The sequence below is a fragment of the Phascolarctos cinereus genome, unplaced genomic scaffold (genome assembly GCF_003287225.1).
Source record: "Phascolarctos cinereus isolate Bilbo 61053 unplaced genomic scaffold, phaCin_HiC Scaffold_3;HRSCAF=262, whole genome shotgun sequence".
NCBI lineage: Eukaryota > Metazoa > Chordata > Mammalia > Diprotodontia > Phascolarctidae > Phascolarctos > Phascolarctos cinereus.
Genome location: NW_027555736.1, coordinates 228,724,405 through 228,747,252, shown reverse-complemented (window position 1 = coordinate 228,747,252; position 22,848 = coordinate 228,724,405). Strand labels below are relative to the sequence as shown.

Below are 22,848 nucleotides of genomic sequence, written 5' to 3'. Positions count from 1 at the left end.
TCATTTAAATGCCATCTCTCTCTTATTCCCCTTCTAGCTGCTGGTCCAGTTTGTTCAGAACACATCCATACCATTGGGACAGGGTCTGGTGGAATCTGAACCTAAAGATATCACTTGTCTGTCCCTGCTACCTGTTACTGAGACCTCAGAATGCAGCCGGCTCGTATTACCAGGTAAATTTACAGTCAGAATGGATGAACAAAACGGCAATAGGATGACTGAATCAGCCAATCTATAAGCATGTTTTAAGCACTTACTATATATGCCTAGTGGTGTGCTGAGGGCTAGACATTGGATGGGCTTAAACTGTTCCAGAGTGCTCATGAACTGAATGGGTATAGTGAGAAAGCCTGTCTCTGTGGTAAATGATGGATGGATATGGAAAAATGAAGAAAGATGAAGTAATTTGGGACCTTTTATGTCTGGACTGGATATTTAGAACTCGTGTTGCCTTGGCACCTAACACTTTGATCATGGTCTTTTTGGTGTAGTCTTACCCAACAGTACAGAAGCATATCTTATTCTTTTTGCCCATGAAGAAGAAGAAATCTGTAGCATTAGATAGTGCCGTGTGGTGCAGAATCTGCTTGGGAGCTCTCCAGGCTTTTCCCAGGTACCATCTCACTTGCTTCTGGACGCTGTTTATGACATGCAAGGGGGAGGAGGCAGATACATGGACCAGTGAGAAAAGCATTTGGTAACTCCAGTCTGCCTCATGTTTGACATAGGAAGTACCCTAGCCAGATGGTGCCCATCTCCTTGGAATCATAGAATGTTAAAGCTGTAAGAGTCCTCAGAACACGTTACTCAAGGGATTCTCCAGCCTCTTGGAGCAGAAGAACTCCTTTTTAACATTAAAACAATTACATGATAATAGTTGTACCATTTGTTGACTGACAAAATACATTACCAAAAAAGTTAGTATGAATTCAGTAAAGCTTTTAAATGAATTTATAGTTTATTAATCACATCTGTATGCTTTAAAAATTAGTAATGTATATGAAGACATGTATGTAGTCTATAGAAGATGTTTGCTTACTTATACTGAGTCAAGCATTATTAAGCACCTGCTATATGCTAGGATCTGTGCTTAAGCACTAAGGATGCAAAGAAAGGCAAAACAATCCCTGCCCTCAGGGAGCTCACATTTTAACGGAGGTGACAACACTCAAATGACTCTGCCTACCAGATAAACTCTAAAATAAATGTCAGTTATTGTTGACTGACCTCTGGTTTATAAGTACTGTGGAGAGGGCACTGATTAAATGTATGTATTACTTAGAGCTGAGAGGAATAGCTGAATATGTTAGTTGACACAGTGAAGATTCAGAGAGAACTCTACAAGCTAAACTAATCAGCTCAGACTAAATGGACGAAATGGTAATAGGGAGTAAATGTTAATTCTTATACTTTGTGGCTTAGTAGCAGGTGTATTAGGGGATTTTAGTATAAATAATTTATAAAATGAGATAATATTTATAAAGTAATTTGTAACCCTTAAAGCACTATACAAATACTACCTTTTGTTGTTTTTATGTTAAATGAGCTGTGACTGTCAAACTCAGGCCTGTGTGACTACATTTAGAACAAGGAAAGTAATAATTTCGTTATATTCTGAAGTGGTCAGATCACACTTAAGGTATTATATTCAGTCTGGGCACCACATTTTAAGAGAGACATTGACAAACTGGGTAGGATAGAGGGTAACTAGGAAAGCAAAGGTCAGGAATCCATGTCATGTGATTAATGGTTGAAGGATTTGTGGTATTTTAGTCTGGAAAAGGCTCCTGTTGGTGTCTTCAAATAGCTGAATGCTGCAATGTAAAGTATGGATTATATTTATTCTTTGTAGCTTTAGGACCAATGAGTAGCAGCTTCAAGGAAAACAAATTCAGCCCAATATAAAGAATTTGCAGACATGGAAACACTGATGATAAACTCCAAGTCAGTGCATGTTTTTACACAGAGACTGGATAACTGTTAAGAGATGTCATGGAGGAGGTTCCACTATTATTTGGGAAGGCTGATCTTTTAAGGCTCAGCTCAACTTAGTCTGTGAACTGCTATGAATGTTGAATCTTGCCAGGTTCATAATAAAAGCTATTGACTACTACATGTTTGTTATTTTATATAGAAGACCTGTGTGTACTATTGTTTTCCAGTGGTGCTACTTTCCCTCTTGATTTGGAAGTGATTTGAAAGAATGCAAGAAAGGGGATAAAATTCTGTTGGGATATTGACAGGGAGGTGAATATGTGGAACCAATGCTAGAAAAAGCTTCCCTGTTTGACCCCTGTGAGAGGCAGCTAGTGGCACAATGGATAGAGTGCTGGGCCTGGAATCAGGAAGACCTAAGTTAAAATCTGGCTTCAGATACTTACTAGTTGTGTGACTGGGGGAAGTCATTTAACCCCTGCCTGAGTTTCCTCAACTGTTGTTACTAAGAGCACCTATGCCATAGGGTGGTTATGAGGATCAAGTGTAAGAACACTTTGTAAAAGAACACATAACACAGTGCTCGGCACATACCTGGTAAGAGTGTCTCCCTGTCTCTCTCCCTGTCCCTTTCCCTACCCCTCTCCCTCATGCCTCCCTCTCTCCTCCTTCTTTCCTACTTCTCTCCCTTCCTCTCCCCACACACACACACACACACACACGCACACACACACACACACACACACACACGTATGTGCGCATACACACTTCCCTTTCTCTTCTTTTTCTTCCTTATGTCTCCTGTTCCATCCCCCAACTTTTAAATTTCAAGTGGTCAAGGGGTAGGGGTAGTTTATATTTTTCAAGACATATAGAGTCTCAAAATATGAAAATTTCTAAGCATTAGTAAATACTAATTGTATTTTGAAGTGTCAGTACCATTGCCCAAGCTTTTGTTTTGATTCTTATAAGCACTCAATTTTTTCCTCTTAGAAGAGGAAAAAGTTCTTTCCAGCATTTAATAAAGATAAACCCCGAGGACTTTATATTCTGTGACAAGTGGCTGTTGTGGAAATCCATTTCCTGCCACCCAAAAGATGCTCCAAGAGCAGTGGCTTCTATAGTTTTTATTTACTTGTATAAGTTTAGTGTGAATTCAGGCTTTAACAGGGCATCTTGATTTCATAAACTTCCATTTATTTCCTAAGCTACCACTACTTTTTCTGGCTGCCATCTAGTAGAAGTTTATTACCTGCCTTTCAGAAACCTGGTTGAGATTTTTGGGGGGGGATGACACTTTTTTGTGAAATGGCCTGTTGATGAGTTGAAGCTCATTGCACTGAATGTATTGGTGGGAGGGACAACAAACAGCGCTGTTTAATTTGGCACTTTAATTGACTGTATTCTGTAATAATCACAACATGTTCTGTCATAGTTAAGGATTCTGTAAGTGCCATTTAGTCTACTCATTCTGCCAGCTATTCATGGTTTGGAGCATCTTGCTTTTCCTTTCTGGGCCAATTTTCTCATTTTGTGTCATAGAGATGATTCCTGTTCTTGGCCTATTGCAGAGGAATAATTAGAGGATATTAGATAAGAATTAAGTGTATTATAGTCCTGAGCTCCTTGGAAATAGATTCTATGTAAAGTGGTAGTATTTTCTCTTTACTAGATGATACTCCAAATCCTTCCAACTCCTGTAAGGAGGTCCCTTCCTCTGCTGTGTTGAGAAGCCTTCAAGTGAACCTGGGCCCTGACGGAGAGGAAACAAGGGCACACACTGTACAGAAGTCCCCTGAACTTTTGTCAACTCCAGAGTCTCCTAGCTTGTTGCAAGACCTTCAACCAAGTGATAGTACTTCTTTTATCCTTCTTAATCTAACAAGAGCAGGTATCCTTTACCCTGTCCTAGACTCTGCTTCTAAGATAAACGAAAGATTTTGTGGATTATAAATGTGTCAGATGCCACAGTGAAAGAAAACTTAATTCTTACTTTGTATCTGAGAAAGTACAATCTGGCTTATGGCCCATTGACTTAGCTTTTAGTCTTAACCTTAGCACTGATTTAATAACTGTTTAAATAAAAACGAGAGAGATTTCAAGAGATTGTCTTAGCCTATACGCTAGGCAAAGCTTCATGTAAATCATGCCAAACCTACAGAAAAATTCTGCATTCTCCCTTAGCAGGGAGTCCAATGGTTATGTCCTTTGTTAAAAATGCATCTGAAACACTCAAGTTTTTTAAAGGCAGGATATTCTTATTACCTGAACAACAGACTTTGCCTTGATATGAAAAAGAGAAGTTTGTATTTGACCTCACTGTGCTTCTAATATTTTTGTCTTTTCTAGGCCTGGGCTCCTCAGCTGAGCACTTAGTATTTGTCCAGGATGAAGCAGAGGACTCTGGGAATGACTTTCTCTCCAGTGATAGTGCTGACAGCAGCATGCCATGGTTCATCCGGGTTCAGGAGTTGGCCCATGACAGTCTGATTGCTGCTACTCGTGCGCAGCTGGCAAAGAGTGCCAAAGCCAGTAGCAATGGTGAGAATTTTTTGTTTCCTACTCCAATATGCTACATACAGGGGTTTTGACTTTGTTGTGCTTTGTTAATATTTATGGACCTATAAACCAAATTTGTCAAAGTAGATGGTTTGGGGGGTAGTGAGTGAGTGTGTGTGTGTGTGTGTGTGTGTGTGTGTGTGTGTGTGTGTGAATGTTCTTTTTTTTAAAAATCCTCTCTTCTACAAGTACCTTAATCATTATAGGCTTATTTGCAAAATCAAGTAAATGTTTTCTCTAGAGCGAATTCCAAATTTTGAAGCTATTGATAGTAAAAAGTGATATGGTTGTACCTATTAGGAACTATATATAAGAACAATTTGTGGTTCAGACTCTTATTAAGATAAGACTTGGTATTTCTGTGAAGAAGAAATGCCACATTTATCCTAGAAAAAGAGGTTTTTTTCTAACCAAAGAAACTAACTCTACATGAAAAAAAGGAATGAGAAGAGTTGAATTCCCATTGGTTTTGACCTCCAGTGTTTTCATTTTTCCTTTTTTATTTAATTTTGATCAGTGATTTCATTGCAGCTGCAAAAGTAAGTACCTAAAGGCTCTGCTCTCACCTTCTACATTGTTGTTATTAGTTGTACTCTGTAGAAAATTGCATGGGTTTTGCAGTGATCCTGAAGCATTTTGATACAGGGTAGTATTTTGTGAATAAAGAATGTGGGCTAAAGTGAGAATAGTAGTTGTCAGCAATCAGATTAAGACTATATACTTTTCCAGAACGGGGAATGACAGAAGCATTATAACCTTTTGAGGGTAGGTGAGAAGATGAGGAAATTGGTAGCATGAGACATGAATGTAGCAGTTAATCTGTTTCCACAGCTGTTTTGAATTAGATAAGACCATGGAAGTATCTAGTCCAAACTCCTACCTAAAATGAGAATCACATCTGTAGCATTTCTCATAGTAGTCAGTCCTGGGAAGTGGTTGCAGCAGAGGCAGCAAGAGCTTCTGGAGTTCTCAGCCAGAGACAATAAGGGGATCAAAAACTGATCAAAAAGAGATTATAGGTGACCCTGCGCTGACATTGGGAGCAGGATTCTGTTGCATTGCCCATACATAGTTTGGGTCATAGTTGTAGGGCGGAGAAGAGCACTTGTGGTCCATTACAAGGGAGTAGTGTCCCTGGTTGCAATTCCAAGGCAGAAAAGAGCAGTAGTGCTTGAAGCTGTAGGAGAGCAGGGGACTGGTGACAATTCCAAAGCCAAGAGGAGTGCTAGCACTTGCAGTTGTAGGGGAGCAAGGGCCCTTCCTGTGTAAACACCAGAGTGTAGACCAGGAGTGCAGGGACCATACCTCTCCCCATGTCATGCCACCTTCGAAGCACTGAAAACTTAAAAAAAAAAAAACCCAGAACTAGCTCTGAAAACAGCAGCCCGAAAAAGCCTGAAGCTACTCCCAGGTGAACAGAGCCCAACTTTACAGAGAGTTTGAAGTCAAGGAATAGGCTGGGAAAGTGAGCAAGCACCAAAAAAAGAACTTGACTATAAAAAGCTACTGTGATGATAGGGAAGACCAAGACATAAACTCGGAAGAAGACAACCACGTGAACCAGCTGTAACCAAAGCCTTAAAGGAAAAACATGTGAGTTGGACACAGGCCCAACAAAAATTCTTGGAAGATTTAAAGAAAAAGATAAAGATGGTAGAGGGAAAATTGGGAAGAGAAGTGAGAGTGATGCAAGAAAATTATGAAAAGAAAATTAACCTTTGGTAAAAAGGGGCGCAAAAAAATGCTGAAGAAAATGACATAATATCTTAAAAGACAGAATTATCCTGATGGTAAAAGGCACAAAAATTCACTGATGAAAAGAATTCCTTAAAAAGCAGAATAGCCCAGATGGAAAAGGAGGTACAAAAATTCCCTGAAGAAAAGAACTCCTTAGCAGAACTGGCCAAGTGGAAAAAGAGGTATTAAAAACATGGTCTTATTTGTGGTATAACTTATGTAAGAAAATAGTTCCATAAAAATTAGATATGGATAAGTGTAAGCTAATGATTTCCTGAGATATCAAGACAGTAAAGTCAAAAGGAAATTGCAAAATATCTTATTGGAAGAACAACTGACTTGGAAAATAGATTGAGGGTAGATAATTTTTAAAAATTAATTTTGTTAAATATTTCCCAAGTGCATGTAAAAATAATTTTTTTTTTTTTGCGAGGCAGTCAGGGTTAAGTGACTTGCCCATGGTCACAGAGCTAGTGAGTGTCATGTGTCTGAGGTCACATTTGAACTCAGGTCCTCCTGACTCCAGAGCTGGTGTTGTATCCACTGCGCCACCTAGCTGCTCCTAAAAATAATTTTAAAATAATTTTTTTAAAGTTTTGAGTTCCAAATTCTCCTCCTCCCTCCCAACTCTTCTCCTGCCTGGAGAAGGCAAGCAATTTTGATGTTGATGATACATGCAAGGTCAGGCAAAACATTTCCATATTAGCCACATTGCCGAAGAAAACTCAAGCAAAATAAAACAATAAAAATAAAGGAAATAAAAAAGTATGCTTCAGTCTGCATTTAGAGTTTATAAGTTCTCTCTCTCTGGAGGTAGATGGCATTTTTCTTTATGAGTCCTTTGGAATTGCCTTGCATTATTGTCTAAATCAGAGTAGCTATGTTTCTCACAGTTGGTCATTTTATTGTTATTTAGGGCAGTTAAAAGGAGTATATAGACAGAAGGAATGGGTGTGAAGTGATTATTTTGGGATGATCTCCAAAAAAATTAAGGGATGAGAAAGAGGAATGTACTGGGAGAAGGGGAAAGGGAGAGGAAGAATGGGGAAGATTCAAACAACTCTGAGGTACCACCTCACATCTATCAGAAATGACAAATGCTGGAGGGGATGTGGGAAAATAGGTATACTAATGAATTGTTGATGGAGTTGTGAACTGGTCCAACTATCCTGGAGAACAATTTGGAATTATGCCCAAAGGGGACTATAGTGCATATACTCTTTGATCCAGCAATACCACTACTAGATCTGTATTCCAAAGAGATCAAAGAAAAAAGGAAAGGACCTATATGTACAAAAATATTCATAGCAGCTCTTTTTGTGGTGCCAAAGGATTGGAAATTGAGGGGATGCCCATCAGTTGGGGAATAACTGAACTAATGGTGGTATATGATTGTGATGTAATACCCCTGTGCCACAAGAAATGTGAGAGTGATCTTTTCAGAAAAACCTAAGAAAACTTATATGAACAACAGAGCCAGGAGATCATTGTGCACTGGAGGGGAGGAGAGAATTGGAGCTCAAAATTTAAAAAAAAACCCTGCCATAAAGAAGAATTTTTAGAAAAAATGGGTCATTTCATTCTAGTCTCTCCTTGCTAGCTAGGAATTCACTTTCCCATAAAGCAACTCTTTACATTAAAAAAGAATAGTTCTAATTATTAGAAAACTATTCTTTTATTTTGAACTGAAATTCACTTCCCTATTAACTTCTGCTTTTTAGTCCTTGAGCTCCTCCCAAGTCTTTTTTAAGGTTTTACTTTCTCCTAGTTCCTCAGCTGTTCTTTATATAATTTTTAGATCCATCACTGTCCTGGTTGCCTTTCTCTAGATGTGTTCCAGTTTGTCAGTGTTCCCCTTAAAATTTGGCACCTAAAACTGAACATAGTACTTTTGATGTTATTTCACTAATGTACATTACAGTGAGATTATTATTGCTTCTTATTCTTGGCTTTTGCTATTGAAAATTGTTGACTGCTGTAAAAAAAAAAAGCCAGACTGCAATATCTTCTTTTCTTTACCTTTTTCACACACTTCTGTTACCATTGAGTCTTTTCAGGATTCTAGAGATTTTTAAACATGGTCAGATTATGCATAATCAGTTTTATGTCATGAGCAAACATAGGTATTGAGCCTGTGAAAGAAAACTGTATAGTACTCTGCTTTGTACTACTAGTTTATAGTAGTCTTGGGAAAGAGGTGGCAGAATGGTACTCTTATTTCTGGTATTGGATGGACATGTGGGGGGAAAAAGAGATGTGATTTGAAGTGTTTCCTTGGTATAGTGTAAATTATATATAGAGAGGAAGTATTTGAGGGGTATCAGGGATCAAAACAGCTAAGAAAAGTCCTGTTATGTTTACTTTTCTCTTGGTTCTGTCATTTGTTTCCCTGTTGTAGGGGAAAATGTTCACCTTGGTCCGGGTGATGGGCAGTCTAAAGACTCTGGGTCCCTCCCTCACCTTCCTCAAGAGGAGAAAAGGCTCCAGTGCACAGTTGAGGGCTGTGATCGGACATTTGTGTGGCCAGCACATTTCAAGTACCACCTAAAAACCCATAGGTAAGTAAGTTTGAGATGATAGAGCTGAGGCCAAGCAAACCTAGGTTTTGAGTGAACATGGTCAGCATAGGTTACAAGCAAGGACGGGAACTAGCTTCTTCTTGATGCCAAATTTGTTTCATTCTTCAATGGAAAGGATTTCTCACTCTTTATGTATGGTACATAAATTCTGGTTATGGAATTCAATGTATTCTGCTTCGAGTATCTATTTCAAGCTGACTAGGAAAGGCAAAGAAAAGTGTCCCTCAGTAAGTGACAGAGAACAGTTTCCATTTCGTGATTCCAGCAGATAAACCCACTTGTTTCTTTCTAAATAGGAATGGAGGTCTTGGTCTTTTTTCTAGTCCTTTTCTCTGTGGATTGCACTAGGGTAGAAGACTAAGTGGTGCCGTTCTCTTCTTCCATTTTAAAAAGGGGAAGACTAGTTGGTTTGACGTTCACAATGATTGAGCACCCATTGGCTTTAGAGTCCCCTCCATTAGAGGAGCCATAATGGTACCAGAGGTGCCTGGCTTTCATTGTCAGGGAGCTTAGATGTTAGAGAGGCTACAGACATGCACATAAAGGTAACATAAGACATCAGCCCCAGATGGATAATAGTACAGACCAAGTACTGAAGTGCTGGGGAACTTCCATTGGACTTCTCCAAGAGAAAAACTTCTTTGGGTGGTTATTACTTTTTTGATTATTTTTTGCAGGAATGACCGTTCTTTTATTTGCCCTGCTGAAGGCTGTGGGAAAAGCTTTTATGTGCTTCAGAGACTGAAAGTGCACATGAGAACTCACAATGGGGAGAAGCCCTTTGTGTGTCCTGAGCTGGGATGTGGCAAGCAGTTCACCACTGCTGGAAATCTGAAAAACCACCTTCGGATCCACACAGGTGTGTGTACCTGCCCCTTAAGTGGCCCACAGGTCACCTCCGTCTGAGTGAGGCCTTTGAAATCTATGGGGCCTCTTTCATTCAGTCAACGGAATATATTCAGGCAGCAGTTCAGCAAATACTGAGCATTTTCTGTGTGCAGCGCCATGTGGCAGATACAAAGCAACGTTGTCATGATGTACTGGGAGCTGCTTGGGAAAAACTAGCAGGCACTATTGGAATTAAGCAACAGAATTAATTGAACAAGCTTGTCTTGAATGTGCAGAAATAGAAGACATAGGCCCTGCCCTTGGGGAATAATATATCCTTTTTTTCCCTCCAGTTCTTTATTCAGTTTTATTATTCTTTTCAGTTCCAAGTTCTATCCCTTCTCCCTTTCTCTCCCCCTGTCCCACTCACTGAGGAAGCGAAACAGACAGTACCCATCACCAGGTATGAATGATCATGCAAATCAAATGTCTGCATTAGCTGTGTGAGAAATATCCACTTTAATGGGCTCCTCACAACATCCCCAAGGGCACAAGAGGAGAAATTACATATAGGCATGGAAAGTAAGGCCAAGAGAAGAGATGGGGCCAAGTGCAGGATAGCCAGAATTGGATCAAAGGTTGACCTGCCCCTTGCTTAGAGGGTGACATCTTAGGCCATCTGGCCCAACGTACTATCTTTTTACTGTACCTTGACCATGGGTGCCATCGTCATCTTAGTGAGATGTCTTCTGTCCTCTTAGAGCTTGCTTTCATCTCTGGATCTCCTTTTAGAGTCACTGTTGCATCTTCTAAACTGGCAAAGACAAAAGTTAGGGAGCACTTTAAAAAGTGAATTGTGGCTAGTATTGCCACTACAGTTGGCTTACCAGCCTCCATGTGCTTCTTTTTTGGTTCAGCATGGCCATGCAGAAAAGATAATTGCTGTTTTCTGAGGGCAGTTCAGAATTACCACCCTGGAAATAAGTTCCTTGAAGCAAAATATTTAGAAGTTATGTTCTCTATAAATATAGTAAGTATTGGCATCTAATTATCAGCATTTCTTGATAAATTCAGCTATTGAGTAACTGCAATATGCATGGCATTGTGCTAGGTATTGAAAGTTAGAAGTCCTGGTCCTTAAGGAAAATATTTGGTATGGCTATATTCAGTATTATCCTGGGTGTTTGTGGGGGTTATAGAGAAATGCGGTATTCTTGTATTTGAAGAATTCTGTTAACTAGCTTGGGGTATATTGAAATTTATAATATCAAGGTAGTTATGTACTAAGCAGTATACTTATTCCTTTCCCCTTTTTCCGTAGTGTATTCTTCCTTCTACCCTACCTTCTCTTTCCCGTCATCAGACCCTCAGAATAGAATCAATTCATCCCCAGGATCTCTGTTTTCTTTATTTAACTACCTTTGAAGATATTAAACTCCTGAGAGGACACTTAGTATTACATCATCGTACAATTCCTTTCATTTGGCACAGGGGTGGGGAACCTGTGGCCTTGAGGCCACATGTGGTAGTGCAGCCTTTTGACTGAGACCAAGTTTTACAGAACAAATCCTTTTATTAAGGGGATTTGTTCTGTGAAGATTGGATTCAGTCCACACTCGAGGACTTTGAGAGTCACATGTGGCTGTTAGGCTGCAGGTTCCCCAGCCCAATGGCAAAATAAGTTTGCCTTTGTAGGTTTTCTTAAATTCTTCTGCTTACATTTCAACATTCTTACTTAGCTCAGGAATCCTGGAAAGTCCTCTGTTCCATTAAAGGTCTGTTTTTACCCCCCATAGGATTATATTCAGTTTTTGCAGGTTCATTTATTCTCAGTTGTTAGCTTATCTCTTTTGCTTTTTAGAATATTGTATTATAAATCTCTTCTCATTTTTAGTAGTGCCTCCTAGGTCTTGTATGATCCTGCCTGTAATCACTTGGAATATGAACTGCTTTTTCTGGATGCTTACAGTATTTTTTCTTTGAAGTGGGAACTCTGGATTTTGCTCTGTGACATTACTGGGATTTTTCTTTTTGGGTTTACTTTCATGTGATGAACAGTGGATTTTTTTTTTCTATCTTTACTCTTTCCATCTTTACTTTGCCCTCTAGTTCAAATGGATCTGGGCAGCTTTTATTTATGTTTTTTTTTTCTTTCAAATCATGACTTTTATCTCTTGATACACATTTTCTAGGAGTTCATGTCACTGGAAAACCCATTTTTTTCTTTTGAGTTTCTGCTTACAGTTGTTATGGAGTTATATTTATAATAATTTTTGATACTGATTAGTGTTTTCTTTGATTTACTCATTTCTGCAGCTTTAGTTCCTGTATTGAGGCTTTGTGTCATGCTTTGCCTCCTGCTAAACTTTTGGGTGAGGTGGTCATTCTTGGGTCTGTTCACTTCTTATACTAATCTTCATCTCCTGGGGCCCTGGAACTTCAAGGTTTAGAATGCTATCTCTTTAGGTCCCTTTCTGGTATTTCAGAACTGATAATTTGGGACCTCAGACCGTCCCAGTCAGTGCTGTGGCACTGTGCTAGTCAGCACCACACTGGGCAGTGGGTTCTGCAGCTCCCTGGATCTTTCTAAGTTCCTACCCTGGGGCTTTCTCTAGGAAGCCCTTCTCTCTCGCTCCCTCTGGACACAACTTTGTAGGCTCTATGTGTCCTACCTCAGGTCACATTGGCATTCACCCTACTGGTAGGGTCCAGCTTTCCTATCATTTCCACACTTGTGGCTGATATCTTTAGTAGTTTTGGGGTAGAATAACTCAGTTATTGTCATTTCTAATTGGATTTTTTAGAAATCATTATTTGGTCCAGTGGGAACTTTATGATTTTGCTGGAGTAGATGAGAAACCGGGCAGCCTGTCAGCCATTCAGGCCACTATCTTGGCAGGAAATGAGAGACTTTTTTTTTAATTTAATTTTTATTGAGTCATGTTTTAATAGACAAATATCTTATCACAGATACTTTATTTGTACCTCTCAGCATTTATACAGTCAAATGTGATATCATACCTATTTGGGTACATGTCTACTCTCCTCCTCCTCACCTCTTCATAATGATGGAGCTATGTATTTTTTATCTTTGCATCCTCTGTGCCTAACCCAGTCCCTCACACATTTTGTTTTATTTTGTTTTGTTTGGTCTGGATCTTTGATTTCATCAGTGTTTGGAATCAGTTCAAAATAGCAATTCTTCTCTTTTCTTCCTTCATCCTTTGAAAAATGAAATTATTGGTAAAGCAAGATAAGAATTTGCTTTGCTTTTGGTAGTGAGAGCTGCAGCTGATCTCCAGGTAATTGAAGGCTCCTATTACTACTATATCATGCATGCCAAGTTTGTGACATTTCCCAAATGCTTCATCTCTTTACTTTTTTTGTCCAGGTGGTTTGTTGTATTTTTTCATGGAAATACTGCTTATGTTTCTTCCTCTTTTAATTTTTGCCAGATGCTCTTCACCATCCATTTCCCCGCTCTCATTCCTGGATTTGTTTACATCAGGATGTCTAATGTAGATTTGAATCATAAAATTTTAGAGGCCAACAGAGTATTTCTCCTTAAAAATCTGATGCTTTATCCATGGCATGGAGGTGACTCTAGAATCACCAAGGCAGTGTCCATAGAGTGGAAGGTCTTATTACCAAACTAAAAAAATTTTAAGGCTGGACCTGGTGGCATACTTCATGTCTCATCAAAGGGCAAGTCTAGCTAAGTTTGGAGAGGCTTGCCACTCGAGGCTAGGCCACCAGTTCATCCTCTTTTTCATCTCTCTCTCTCTCTCTCTTTTTTTTTTGCTACATCACCTGTTCAAGACAGTGTGCTAAGTCATGAATGAGGTATGGAGCAGTCAAGGTTGGAATATATTCTGCATAGATGAGCATCTTCACTGATGAAATTGTATGTCCTTGAAGTCAATAATGGGGTAGCTAGAGGGTGCAATAGATAGAGCACCAGTCTGGAAGATCTTAGTTCAAATTGAGCCTCAGATAATAACTGTAATAATAATAATAATAATAGCTGTGTGACCCTGGGCAAGTCACTTTACCCCTACTTGCCTCAGTTCCTCATCTGTAAAATTGGGACAAACTGGAGAAGGAAATGATAAACCACTTCAATGTCTTTGCCAAGAAAACCCTGTGGACATTGTCCATGGTGTCATGTACTGAACAACAATGAAGTCACTAATAATAAATGATAATAATAACTGACATTTATAAAGTACATGTGAGTAAATTTCATCTTTACAGCCCATTCTGAGTTAGGTACTTTTAGCTTCATTTTGTAGATAAGAAAACTCAGGTTCAGAGAGTTTAAGTGACTTGACCATTGTCAGACAGTAAATGTTAGATTCAGAGTTGTGCCTCACATCCAGTTCCTTTATTAACACATGGTGTTCAGGGCTGTTAACTGGCATTGATATTTAGGGACAGAGCTGCTGACTTTATAGAAAACTCTTTCCACAATAGTATAATATTGCTTTTTTCCCTACATATAGAGATCATGAAATGAATGCCATGGTGAACACTGTAAGAATGAAAGTACAGAAAGAGAAGAGAATAAGGCTGAGGACAAAACCTAAGATAACAACAGTACTTAAAGGATAGATGAAGAGGAACTATCAGAAGACTCATAAAATGAGTGGTCATTGTTAGGAAGAGAACTAAAGCAATGTAGAAGCACAGAAGTCAAGGAAAAAGAGAATTTGAGGGAGGTTTAGGGTCAGTGTTAGGGCCACACAAAAAGGTCGAAGAGTATGGAGCTAAGGAAAAGGTAATTGGTTTTGCAACTATAAAATCATTGGTGATCTTTGAGAAAGTACCTTAAGTAGGGTGGAAGGTGTGGTGAATGACTTGGCAAAGGGTTAAGATGAACTGGCTGAAAGTTTGTATGTGAACTAATGAATCCATCTTCAAGCAGTTATTAAGCACGTACTTATAGGTTAGGATGAAAAAAAGAGAAAATTAAATTTCTGCTCTGAGAGAACAAACGGGCATAGCTGACTTATTTAAAGAATTCTTTTTGGCTGTGAAAGGAAAGAGAAATAAAATGTTAGCTTGAAGGGAGTGACATAGCCAAAGTAGTTTTAAAAAATTATTATGTTAAAGATAGAGGAAACAGGTATCTCTAAAGACATTGGGAATAACCTAGGAGGGTAGGAGGGATTGATAGATGCAAGGAATAAAGGGAATGGCCATAGGTGGAGGTATTAGCTTTAGAGTAGGAGTTCTTAACCTGGGGTGCATGAACTCTTCCCAAAGGGCAGCCAAACCATGTATAACTTTTGATCCAGCAATACCACTATTAGGTCTGTATCCCACAGGGATCATGAAAAAGGGGAAAGGACCTATATGTGCAAAATATTCATAGCAGCCTCTTTTGTGGTAGCAAAATATTGGAAATTGAAATGCCCATCAGTTGGGAATGGCTGAACAAGCTATGGCATATGATTGTAATGGAATACTGTTGTGCAGTAAGAAATGATGAACAGACAGATTTCAGAAAAACTTGGAAAAGACTCGTAGGAACTGATGCAAAATGAAACAAGCAAAACCAGGAGAACATTGTACACAGTATAAGCAACATTGTTTGATGATCGACAATGAATGACTCAGCTCTTCTCAGCAACACAATGATCCAAGACAAGTACAAAGGACTCAAGAAGGAAAAAGCTATCCACATCTAGATAAAGAATTGATGGACTCTGAACGCAGATCGAAGCATACTTTTTAAAAAAATTTAAATTATTTTTAGATTTCAACATTCGCTTTTATAAGATTTTGAGTTCTAAATTTTCCCTCTTCCTTCCTTCCCTCCCCCCTCCCCAAGACAGGATGCAGTCTGATATAGGCTATACATGAACAGTCCTATTAAACATATTTCCGCATTAGTCATGTTGTGAAAGAACTCTCAGAACAAAAACGAAAATCCACGAGAAAGAAAAAAAATAGTATGCTTCCATCTGCATTTGGACTCCATAGTTCTTTCTGTGGATATGGATAGCGTTTTCTGTCATAAGTCTTTTGGAATTGGCTGTGTTGCTGAGAACAGCTAAATCTGTTAAAGTTGGCCATTGCACAGTGTTGCTCTTACTGTGTACAATATTCTCCTGGTTCTGCTCACTTCACTCAGCATTAGTTCATGTAAATCTTTCCAGGTTTATCTGAAATCTGTCTGCTCATCACTTGTTATGGAACGATAGTATTTCATCATATTCATATACCACAGCTTATTCAGCCATTCCCCAATTGATGAGTATCCCCTCAGTTTCCAATATTTTGCCACCACAAAAAGGGCTACTGTAAATATTTTTGTAGTTGTGGGTCCTTCGTCTTTTTTATGATCTCTTTGGGATACCGACCTAATAGTGCTATTGCTGGATCAAAGGGTATGCATAGTTTGCCCCCTACTTTAAGAAGAGGGGAAGGGAGGGAGGGAGGGAGAAAAATTTGGAACTCAAAAGTCTTGTAAAAATGAGTGCTAAAAATTGTCTTGACATGTAATTGGGGAAAAAATACTGTTTAAAAAAATAACTATAAAAAAAGTAAAATGGAAAAATCCATACTTTTGAATTAGGTAAGGAAGGTGAATAAGGGAGCTACTGGGAGATGTCATTTCTTAGAATTATGGGGTTAAGACAGAAGTGGGGGCCCTGAAGAGAATGGAAGAAGTTTGCAAAAATCACTTTAAGTAGTGTAATAATTAATTCCCTAGAAGAAAATACTGAAGTTTAGCTTTGAGGACTGAGTTGAAACTAAGTAGCATGAAGAAAGGATTAAGAATGGAGCTAGTCACCTGGCAACACTGAATGGCTTAGGGAAAAGAAACATTGATAAATGGGTGTGTGTGTTCTTATGTTTGAATCTTTGCTTTCCTTTCTCTAGGTGAGAAGCCATTCCTGTGTGAGGCTGAAGGCTGTGGCCGTTCATTTGCTGAGTACTCCAGCCTTCGGAAGCATCTCTTGGTTCACTCAGGTAGGATTGCCTTTTGTATTGCACGTAGCAGTATAAAAGCTCAAGAACAGGTGGAAAATCAAAAGTGGGAGGTTAAGAGGGAAAGCTACCAGAAAAACAGCTCCTATAAATGTGAATAAGTCTTTGGTCTTGTCATGATGAAGTAACCAAAGGCACCTTAAGATGTCTTGGATTTGTCAACCAAAATGAAACATGTCTCCAGGAAGTTTGGCTGAAATTGTTGGACCCGACCATCTGCTCCAGGCTGCTCAGTGGGAAGATTAACAGCATTAGTTGGCCTTGATTTGATTCGTGTATTATACAGATCCAGTTAGGCGTGAGTCCTGCCCTCTAGGGACTGATGTGCTCATTCTTCCAGTGTATGTACACAGGGATGCTTTCAGCTCACATGAATGCAGAGAGACTGATATGATCAGCAGCAACAGCAATGTTATTGCTTCTTGGTAAGGAGCAGTAGCTGGCCTGTCCGTCACTATTCTCCATTACCACAGCATCTCGTGCCTCTCACAAATGGGTCTACAGGCCATATTCCAGGAGGTATAAGATTATAAATGTGTTACTTAGTCGTCTCCCACAGGAGACAGATCTAAAACCAATTTCATTGATCGTAAAACAATGAACTATCATTTTTCTGGAGCTTAAGTTCCTTCTAACCCTATCAGTTTACTCCTTCCATGCAGATGATCTAGTCTTCCCTGCTAAAGACATCTTTCAGAATATATGGAAATACTCTACAGCATACAGACAAAAATGATGATTTTTTCCCCACCCCAGAAAAGATCTCCAGATAACTAAAAGTCAGGTACAGCCCAGGGGAAAAAAGTTTTCTCTCTTAGAGGGAATAATTTTCCTGTAGATATTGTAACTTCTTCCACCAGAGTTTCATTGCCAATGAACTTATTTTATTTCACCCTTTTTCTCTGGGCCTTCATTTGTTGCTCTAGACTCTAGAGTCTCTCCTGCTGTCAGAAACATACATCCTTTCCTGGTCTCTATTTCAGGCATGAAGCCCCATCAGTGCCAAGTTTGTGGAAAAACCTTCTCTCAGAGTGGGAGCCGGAATGTGCACGTGAGGAAACATCACCCAAGGATGGGAGCAACAGGAAATCGAGAGCGAGAGCAAACAGGTGAGGACAGTGGGTATGGAGGAGCAAAGTCATTAACATTTAAAAAGCCAAGACACTTGTGTCTAATTGATCTTGTTTTTCCGATTCTCTTTTGGTTATAGCAGGCTGGTCTCATACTGGGTGGTGTGACTAGAATCCACAAGATTTTTACTAGAGGAAGCGTTATTCTCACTGCTCGAATTTTACTGTGGGATTGGGCTCCTTTCTATCCTCCTTTAAATTTGTGATTCCTTTTCATGACTTTTCTCTTCTGACCAATTAATAACTAGGCAACACCTCTTATCCTTCACATGCTTACCACAAGCAGGTATATCCCTCTGTAGTAATTATTTGCCCAGACTTTTCATTCTTGTTTCCACTGACTAGATGAAAGGGGAATTGACATTCATGAAGTAGATCAGCTTGTCTGTCCACATAAGAATAGACTCTTTCTTCCTCTGAAGAAATGAGGAATAGAGATAGCCTTGAGGGACTTGATCCAATTTCCACTTGTCTTACAGCCTTCTCTCTCTCTGCAGCTGAGCCGCTAATGGGTAGCAATTTGCTTGAGGAAGCTTCAGTACATAGTAAAAACCTGGTGTCTTTAAACTCACAGCCCAACCTTGGAGTAGAGTCCTTGCACCTACCAGATACTAACACCATCCTGGGAGTAGAGGAAGGTAAGACCATGAATTTTCTTGTGTCGTTAGGGGAGAGAAAGCTGAATGGAGTTGTGTTCAAAGTGAAGAGTTCCAAGTAGGCTCATCTGTTGTGAATCTGTTCTGTGTTATTCGAGGCTGTTGTGAAATAACTGAACAGTATATACTCTTCACAGTTAGGATGTGTGAGATTTGGGGGCAGATGTAGATTTTGAGCCTGGTGCAAGGTCTGCCATTGCCAATGTCATAGAGAAGACTTTTTGCTTCTCCTATGACATGGGTAAAACCACTGAAGTATGATCTGTATTGTGGGATTTTGAACTCACTCTTATCTTATTGACTAGGCATTTTATGAGTTTTATTTAGGAATAGAGCTAAGCAGACTGATACTAGGATGTATAGATGTTCTTCAGAGGATGGCATAGAAGGATGCTATAGGCTAGAATAGATTGTTCCTCATTTCTCTGCCCTAGAATGATTTCAGACATTAATGTGCTCTTGAAATAAAGGTTCTGTGTAAACTTGATCTCTTACCCTTTAGCGTACCGGCAGACAGTATGGTGCAGTGACAAGAGCTCTGGATCTGGAAGTCAAGATCTGGCTTTATTTAAATCCTGGCTCTGCCACTTACCTGTGTGATTATAAGCAAGTCCTTACCCCTCTCCAAGTCTCCATTTTCCTTGCCCATAAAACGTAGATATTGGACTAGATCTTTTAAAATTCTTTACAGCTTAAAACATGTGATCCTTCTTTGGAGGCCAGTCTGATTTCAACCTAGGTATAGTGCTATACCACCTCAGGGTTCACCTGGAAATAGATCAGCTCTGGGGCCTGTGGAATTGAGGTGAATTTCACATAGCCCTAAATACCCCTATATTTTAGGCTAGCCAGTATTCCCATCTTCAGTCCATTGTGTAGAAGCTACAGACCTTTCTATGGTCAGGGATTTTCCTCTTTATGATTTTCTGAGTATTTTTAGGTCATAATATTATCACTAGTAATAGTTCACAATTATAAAGCACTTTATAGCTTACAAAGTATTTTTCTTATAATAGCATTGTGCTTCTATGAAGTAGCTGCCTTCCCACCTTTTCAGGAATATAATCCCTTCATGTTTGCCAAGTTCCTGCCTCCCCTTTTTGGATATTTACAGATTGCTGTGCTTTCGACCCTCTTCTTTTCTGTGATTTCTTGTGGCTTTCTCTCTATTTGACATCCATTTTCCAAGTTTCCTCGCCACTCTGCTAAAGAAAACATGCCCTTTGATCTTAGCATTATGTTTTTTAATCAAGTACTCTTTTGTATAGAAATTTTTTTTTTAGGCAGTTGGGGTTAAGTGTCTTGCCTAGGGTCACACAGCTAGTAAGTGTCTAGTGTTTGGTCTGAGGCTGCATTTGAACTCAGGTCCTCCTGACTTCAGGGCCAGTGCTCTATCCACTGTGCCACCTAGCTGCCTCCCCTTTTGTATAGAAATTTTACTTGAGGTCAAAAGCCAGTTTCTCCATTCCTTGAAAAATTTTATCCAGGTGCCAACAAAGTATTAAGTGCCTGACTCTGTGCTTACAAAAAGTAGAAGACCCAGTCAAAGCACTTACAGTATAGATGGAGAGAGCAAGACTTAAATAGATAAAATATTGAGTCATATGAAATTGTGTGTTATGGGCTATGAGTCTGGGTACAGGTCGGGAGTGGGAGGTTGATGTGAATTGCAAGAACATTAGCTGAGAATCTTTGTGTATAGCAAGGTGTAACTACCACTTTATGTAAGAGACAGCGCTTGAGTAAGTTCCATCAGGAATCCTCAGGGCACATATCGTGCCTGGCAGGTTCTGATCCATATGAACAGACAAGCTTTTGGTTTCCACAAATAAGGCTGATGGATAATTAAAGCACAAAGCACAGAAATTTTGTGGATATCAATTTAGCAACCACAAAAAAGACAAAAGATTTAAGGAAGTGGAGAAAATATAGCAGAAGTATTGACCTCTGCTTAGTGTCCCTCTGAATCTTTTTAAGTGAAGGTTTCACTTGTACTTAATCTTTTAATAGAAGATATTTAATGGTATGTTAGGTGACTTTCTTAAAAGGGCCAGTTCTGATTCTGATAGTGCTGATCTGGGCAGCTTTCCTCAATGTACTTTTTTCTCAGTGTACTCTTGGCATATGCTTTATTTTCAACTGTGTAGCAATTTTCATTTTAAAAATGTATCAATCTGTTACCTAGATTTTCTGTCTTTTCTACTCAGTTTATAATCATTGATTTATAAATTGGGATGTCATACCAGCTGCCTCATTTTACAGATGAGAAAACTGAGACCTAGAGAGAGGTTCGGGGTCTGTCTTTACTCCTAAGTCCCCCACTCGATGTACCATGCCCTGCTGTTGCTTTTACATTTGTATATAATCTGTATATAAGTCCAGAATTTAAGAGTTCAGTTTTCATTTAAGCCCCTACCAAGGCCCAATTCTTTTTTTTTAAGGGAGGAGTCCTTATTGGCTTTTCCTGAGTCCTTTTGTGGATCAGTATATGTGTGGGTTCTATTCTTTCTCTAGTAATACATTCTGTTGTTCACAGAGGTGCTTGCAGAAGGAGCTTCACGTTCTTTGTCTTCAGCACCAGAAGTGGTTCTGCCACAGTCACATCACCTGGTGCCCATGTCTACTGGGAGGCAGTCATATGAGGTTTCTGCTTTATTACAGTAAATCTACAGGAGGTAAGACAGCTGAGAAGCATGTGGTGTCTGTTACCTAAGTTCTTGGTATCCTAATCTGACAAATGTGGAGATTAGGTCGAACTCTGGCTTAGATAACACTACAGAGGTACAAGAAGGGGAGAGAACCTTGATATTTTCTGACTTCAGCCCTGGAGAAGATGGCACACTGGACAGTCTCTTATATCTTTAGCTAAGCAACAGTCTAGCTTTGAGTAAACTCTGTCCATCTGAGTGGCAGTGTTTACTGAAGTGGAAGGTTTGGCCAATCAGAATTGGCATTTTTCATTCTTTGAATTCAGTATTGCATTCTCTTATCTTTTCACGTGCACATATACAGTCTATATGTTGTGGGTGTTCTCTTTACTTGGTATAAGAGAAAACAACATCCAGGAAGGAATTGATATATACATGCCTGCAGGGACCAGGATAGGAATAGAGGCAGTAATTTAAAATAACCAGAATTTGTCAATTCACCTGTCTAAGATTCTATTGGAGGGTGACCCAGAAGTGTTTATTTAGGGACATATATTGACTGATTGAATGGGCAACTGTCATTCAAAGTAAAGGAAGGGTTTAGGGATGGGGAGGTGATTTTAGTTCATTTTCTTTTTTTTTTCTTTTTCTTTTTCTACAGTTACTAAAGCAAGGTGGTATATCAGAAAAATGGACATCAGAACGAGTGTTGATTCTTGGAAGAACTAGCTTATATGCTTGAGTCCCAAGTGCACACATTGGGGTTACAGGATGCTTTTAGCTTATGATCTGACAGAACCAAAATGAAACTGATGCAGGCCATGACTCTGGCCCTCATTCATCTTTTCCTTGCACACAGAATGAATGTGGGAGTGATCATTGCTTTGGGGCCTCTTCATACTTGCCATCTGATGCAGAGGAGGAATAAAGCACTGAATGTGAACTGGGTAACTGTCTTCCTCCCATTGCATTTTGGGGCTGACTTCTGAAGGTGAATTTGATTTAGAAGCATCAGCTAACATGGGATGTTACTGTTGATTGGAGGAAGACTTTTTTTCCATCCTGCCTCAGCTATCTTTTCACGTGGATGAATACAGTTCTGCCTATGAGATGACAAAACTTCTCCAGGAAGCTGAGATTTCAAGATGCCTTGTTGCTTTGGGGGAAGGGGTGTTATCAGTTCTAAGTGACCTTCTTTCTTTTGGTCACTTAGCAGGAGTTTTCCCCCTGCTGGGCTGCAAATATAAAATTTACTTGAATCCCCCTTGGCCCTAGGGCTGAGATGCCATCTTCTCCTACCCACCTCCACTTGGTCACTTTGCCCCATACTGTTTTCTTAGTTTCTAAAACTTATGGTAGCATGTTAAAGAAGATTTTTAATTTAAAAATCAGATGATGAGCTTCATTTGTTTTATCTTTAAATAAACAAACCAACAGCCTAGTTCTTTTTTGTCTCCTTGTTTGGGATGATACTTAACTTCCTTAGCATGGGAATAAATGCCATAATCTAACTTCTTCCTTTTTGGAAGGGCACACACTTAATTTATCCTCAGGGAGCAATTCAGCCAAGTAGAATTGTACTCTGTGAGCACTGAGACTTGTTTGTGAGGTATTCATCTTAGTTTTTTCATCTGTAAAACAGGGAAACTGGACAAGATAACCTACCAGTCTCTGAACTTAGGTTGTAGAAAAGGAGAGTTGGAGGGGACTTTCAATGCTGTCTAGTCCAACTCTCATTTTACAGCTGGGGAAATAGGCTCAGAGATGCAAGATGACTTAG

The 22,848-nt window shown here is 39.4% G+C and overlaps 1 protein-coding gene across 3 annotated transcripts in view; it reads left to right on the top strand.

The window, feature by feature from the left end:
* The window catches only part of ZNF410 (zinc finger protein 410), a 33,211-nt gene extending 10,702 nt beyond the window's left edge, over window positions 1-22,509 (top strand). For 2 of the 3 annotated variants that reach the window (XM_020986309.2, XM_020986310.2), the window contains exons 3-12: window positions 38-173; window positions 3,608-3,826; window positions 4,285-4,476; window positions 8,630-8,789; window positions 9,488-9,669; window positions 16,527-16,616; window positions 17,618-17,743; window positions 18,262-18,402; window positions 20,957-21,095; window positions 21,730-22,509. In XM_020986309.2, the coding sequence (XP_020841968.1) occupies window positions 38-173; window positions 3,608-3,826; window positions 4,285-4,476; window positions 8,630-8,789; window positions 9,488-9,669; window positions 16,527-16,616; window positions 17,618-17,743; window positions 18,262-18,402; window positions 20,957-21,084 (1,374 nt within the window). In that variant the 3' untranslated portion in view covers window positions 21,085-21,095; window positions 21,730-22,509. Of the gene's footprint in view, window positions 1-37; window positions 174-3,590; window positions 3,827-4,284; window positions 4,477-8,629; window positions 8,790-9,487; window positions 9,670-16,526; window positions 16,617-17,617; window positions 17,744-18,261; window positions 18,403-20,956; window positions 21,096-21,729 lie in introns of those variants that run through there. The other variant, XM_020986311.2, reaches the window with a different exon arrangement.
* Window positions 22,510-22,848: the final 339 nt, after the last annotated feature.